We start from the raw sequence: 5,016 nt of genomic DNA on the forward strand, positions 1-5,016 counted from the left end.
TGTCCGTTACGCACAAACTGAGAAGCGCGCTCTGGAACTAGAAGTGTAGTGTCTCGAGACGAACATAAATGAAGTCTCCATTTGTGAGCTTTGTGAGCGAGTCTTCGGGGGGTGGGGTGGTTAGAGAAAAACTTTGTTGGGAGGTGAAAATATTTTTTTTATAGTGGGCTGGTGGATGAACGGGAGGGTAACCCTTTCTCTCCGCTTTTAGCTTGCTGGTGGGTTTAGGGTTGGGGAAGATTAAGTTCTACGAGTATTGGGTGGCTTCCCGGGCCTCCCGCGTACCGTAGGTGTCAAGGCGAGTGAGGTCAGACTGAATCGGATTTTGGCTTTTCTGCTTCCTCACTCCTTTTCTGCTGTTGGCTCAAATATTTTGTTTCTGGTTCCTTGTTCCACTGCTTTTTTTGTTTTTTCTTCAGGTTAAGAAATACGGAATCTGCTAAAAAAGTGCAAAGGCTTTGGAGACCCGTCCCACTTGTCCAATCCTATCTCAGTCACCTACACACTCTGAATTCAACTCAAATATCCTGATCTCCCAAAACCCATTGGACTGAGAAAGAAAAACAAAAGATATCTCCAACAATGGCGACCCTACAATCCAGCATTTCAAGCACTTCTTGCTCGCCCGCCATAATAATTCCCTCCACCTCGCTTACAATCTCCTACCCGACGCTACAGAGTCTTATATCCAATTTCCAAAAGAACCTCGCTGCAATCGGGATCACGCCCCAATCACCCGTGTCAATTACACTCCCGAACAATCTTGAGTTCATAGTTTCCTTCTTGGCGACGGCTGCACAAAGGGGCATTGCGGCACCATTGAACCCCGCGTATAAACAAGGTGAATTTGAGTTCTTTATTGGCGACGTCAAGAGTAAGCTTGTTGTTGTTCCGAGGGGAGCGGTGAGTGCGGGTGCTCCGGCGGTTTTGGCAGCCAGGAAATTTGGGGTTGCAGTTACCGAGGTTTGGTGGGATGATCAGAGAGGTGAGGTTTGCTTGGAGCTTTTGGAGAAAGGTGGGCTGGAGGATGGGGTCAAGGTTGAGGGGGCGGAACCTGAAGATGTCGCGTTAGTTCTACACACTAGCGGGACTACGGGACGGCCCAAAGCTGTGAGTCCTCTGTTAGGAGGCGAAGGAGGCAAGGGGAGGAGCTTGGGCTGACTGAAGTAGGTGCCTTTGACACATAAAAATTTGGCTAGGACTATGGGTAAACTTATCCGAAATTGTTTTGGAGAGCTTTACTAACTGAATTTAGGCAACATTGTGCAAACATACAAGCTTACCCGGGAGGATAAAACCTATTTGGTTATGCCTTTGTAAGCATTTATCTTTCGTTCCGTTATGAGCTATATACAGAGTTTCTAGAACTAATTGAAGGCATCTTTTAGATTCCACGTGCATGGCCTTTTAGCAGGTTTGTCGCTCAAGCTCGAATCGGGCCGTTTGGAATGGGCTGGAAGCTAATGGAACCAGGTTTCCTCGCCCCTCTCCAGTCCGGAGGGACTGTAATCGTTCCAGTCAAGTTCTCTGCCAACGACTTCTGGAAGGATTTTATCAAGTTCAGGGCCAATTGGTACACAGCTGTAAGGTCCCTGCAAAAGTTTCCTGCCAAAAGAAGCAAAGTCTAACCTTACCAGGTTCCCACAATCCATCAAATCCTGCTCAGGAGCCCTTTTCCAGCTCGAATTCCCCCAATCCGTTTCATCAGGTCCTGCTCTTCGCCACTTTCGCCCACAACCTTCTACGCCCTTGAAGAGACTTTCAAAGCACCCGTTCTCGAAGCGTATGCCATGACCGAAGCTGCTCATCAGATGACCTCAAATCCCCTCCCTCCGGCCAAACGCAAACCAGGGACCGTTGGCCTCGGCCAAGGAGTCGAAGTCGCGATTCTAGATGCAGACGACAATGAGGTTCCTCAAGGCAAAGAAGGCGAGATCTCCATCAGAGGCGTCAATGTAACCAAAGGATATATAAACAACGAAAAGGCCAACGCAGAATCATTTACTCCCAGAGGCTTCTTTAGAACTGGAGATCAGGGTAGGAAGGACAAAGACGGGTATGTGATCATCACAGGGAGGATTAAAGAATTGATCAACCGCGGTGGCGAGAAGATTAGTCCCATTGAGGTCGACAACACCATCAGCTCTCACCCAGCGGTCGGCGAAGCTGTAAGCTTCGCTATTGACAGCGAGATGTATGGACAGGAGGTTGGGGCCGCGGTGGTGCTCAAGGGTGGAAGGAAGGTTACGGAAGGAGAATTAAAAAAGTATGTCGGAGAGAAGTTGAGCACGTTTAAGGTTCCAACCAGGATCTGGTTTACCGAGCATATGCCTAAAACTGCGACAGGGAAGATACAAAGGAGGATTGTGGCTGAAACTATGCTGAAGGGGGATAAACCAAAGGCGAAGTTGTAGACTTGTACATAAGTTATTACAGCGAGCGTGGTATGATTCTGTTTTTTATTCACTAAGTCGTGCTTCAGTGCTTTGGTAGAACTGGGAATATAATAATTTACATATGTTTAACTGGCATGCTTCTTGAAAATTATGAGTGTTGGTCGCAATGTATCGTTTCCTCTATCATACAAGGTGCTGGTGTCTTTCACCCGAGTGATGATGCATGAACGCATAAAGAATATAAGTTGTGATGGTGTCGCTCAAGCCCATTTTACAGGCTAAGCAATATGATATACCAGTAGTGCAAATGGGCTCGAACCGGGTCCCAAAATCAAGTAAAACCCGATGTCTAACTAGTTAAACAAGGGATTTTAAATAAAAGAAATAGAGCAGCCAAGGAAAACTGTTTCTGACCCACCTTCTATGCACTTTGCACCGCAACAGCTTGGGTGTTCCGGGCCGTAAATTTTCACAAGTCGGCCGCACATCAAGGAGGGGAGTGAAAAAAAAAAGCTGACTTTCTTCAATTCCAGTATACCCGTTACCGATATCCCCCTGTAATTGTTACTGTAATTAACAAACTCGTAATTGATTTAAGCAAGATTTCTAATTTTTTTAATTTTTTTATAAATAATTTGTTCTCAATTTAAAGCAGCATGCTAAAATGAAATGAAATAAAATTTAATAAATAAAATAGAACAAATAATAATTTAATAAATAAACAAATAAACTACCAATTCCACTCCCCCGCTACTAGAAACCCATGGGACCAGTATACGGCACGCATGGGTTTAGATCCACTCCCAACTCCTGATCTGTTAATCAGAAGATTTTCGGCGCATACTGTCATAACAGTTAAAGCGCTATCCTTCGCCTATTGAAATAACTATTGTTAGTTAAATTATACTCATTAAAAAGCTTTATATAGTACAAGTATGAAAAAGAAAAAGAAAAAAAGGTTGGAATCTTACTTTCACAGCAAGGGAAACCCAGTTGGTTGGTGGGGTGATTCACTGCATACAGGTTTTCCCCATAACTGAATAAAAGAGGATTGGGGAGGGCAAACAGTTTCCAAGGAACCTGAAATTACCGGCCCATCCCCTCCTCTTGCATCCCAGTAGGGGTATACCTATTTTATTGGGGCTTGTGTATTGCACCCACCCCACCCACTACCATATTCCAAATGCAGTGCTTTGGTTCAAAGCACTGCATCTACTCCTTTAATTAGTATTTATATTGTAGATTACTAGATATATGGAAACTTACTAGGAGTTTAATGGTAGCTCCAGCAAAATGCATAAGCATTCTAGTTGGGCATGGAGAACAGTCAACCACTTGTTTGGTGGTTTGTATCTCCACAGACTATTAAATAAGCTAAATTAGTACTTAGATGTATTTGTAAATGAGAAAAAAAGAGGAAATTAGTAGAATACTAACAGTGCCATAGTAGAATAATACTAGGCAAGCAGGAGACAATGAATCCTGGGCAAAGACCCAGGTAAAGTCCTGGGTTCTAGTCTCCTGCTTGCCTCTTACTATTCTTTCCCTCTTAATTGCTATACCTCCCAAGTGTGCTAGAAGGAAAATACAATTTCAGCACTACCAGGGAGGTATGGTTGCAGTTGGGTACTATATAGTACTTGCAGTACTATTAGTAGCAGAAATTCTTAGTCAATTTTTCAACAATCAAAACCTGGTGTAGATCAAATAGAAATAACAGGAACCAATACTAAACATACCTATATTTCCTCTGAGGGAAATGCACCAACAAGCAGTGATAAAAATAGGAGCCATAGAGAGTATGGCCCCTATAAATGATGAGAATGGGGGGGTGGTGGAAATGGTGATAGTGAGGGGGGAGTAAAAGAAAGAAAATGTCTCCCCGGCCAGTGACTGTTAACAGTCAAAGGCCGGGGGATTTAACCTCAAAGAGGTATAATACCACATCCTCATGTGGTATGGCATATACCTGCCAGAAGGGAGAAATGATGAATGATGGCCTGCAGAGGTAGAAGCAAAGAGTGCCATGAAAGAAGCTTGAACGAGGTGGAGAAGAAGAAAAATGGAAAGAGGAATGGTGCGGACAGCATCCTTAAATGTTCATCGGGAGGACAAAAGCAGTCATCTGTGTGCGTTCGGGTTCACCGTGGCCGTCAAGGGCATTGTACCCGCTCGAATATACCGGGTTGGGGTCCGAGACCGTAAGTGGAGATATTGGGAGCCGCTTCCTATCATAGTATAGCACTCGGAGTTACCTGGAGCCATGTGTGCTTAGACTTAGAAGAAAGGAAGGTTTTGGTATATGGACTCGGACTCGGACACATGTGGTATTTGCCATGAGCTAGTCTGGCTCGTGAGGGAATGGGCTCGAGCTACTCGAGATTTACCATGAAGCTCGAGCCTGAATTTTTTAGTATACGTAGGATATCACTTGCTTAGCAAGGTTGAATGAAGGTGGAGCTATATGGTAGACTCATGGGCGGAAAAAAATAACATTCAAGGTGGGGAATACAAAAAAAGGGGGGGAGGGGGGGGGGGAACAAAAATACTCCACGTTGGGTTTGATCTAAGTCGAACCCGGGAACAAAGGGGCCCCTCCACTTATTGGGAAAACAAATCC

General features: G+C 44.6%; 1 protein-coding gene; it reads left to right on the plus strand.

Annotated features, from left to right (window-relative positions):
- Positions 1-582: 582 nt before the first annotated feature.
- On the plus strand, positions 583-2,518 carry GSTUM_00004963001 (uncharacterized protein; the record flags this gene model as incomplete). XM_002836788.2 has 6 exons in its annotated part: positions 583-1,110; positions 1,171-1,207; positions 1,256-1,316; positions 1,389-1,414; positions 1,474-1,583; positions 1,638-2,518. 6 exons carry the CDS (start codon positions 583-585, stop codon positions 2,412-2,414), a joined length of 1,539 nt encoding a protein of 512 aa, XP_002836834.1. The 3' UTR covers positions 2,415-2,518.
- Between the last annotated feature and the right edge of the window lie 2,498 nt (positions 2,519-5,016).

This window comes from Tuber melanosporum (assembly GCF_000151645.1).
Source record: "Tuber melanosporum whole genome shotgun sequence assembly, scaffold_16, strain Mel28".
NCBI classification, from domain to species: Eukaryota; Fungi; Ascomycota; class Pezizomycetes; order Pezizales; family Tuberaceae; genus Tuber; species Tuber melanosporum.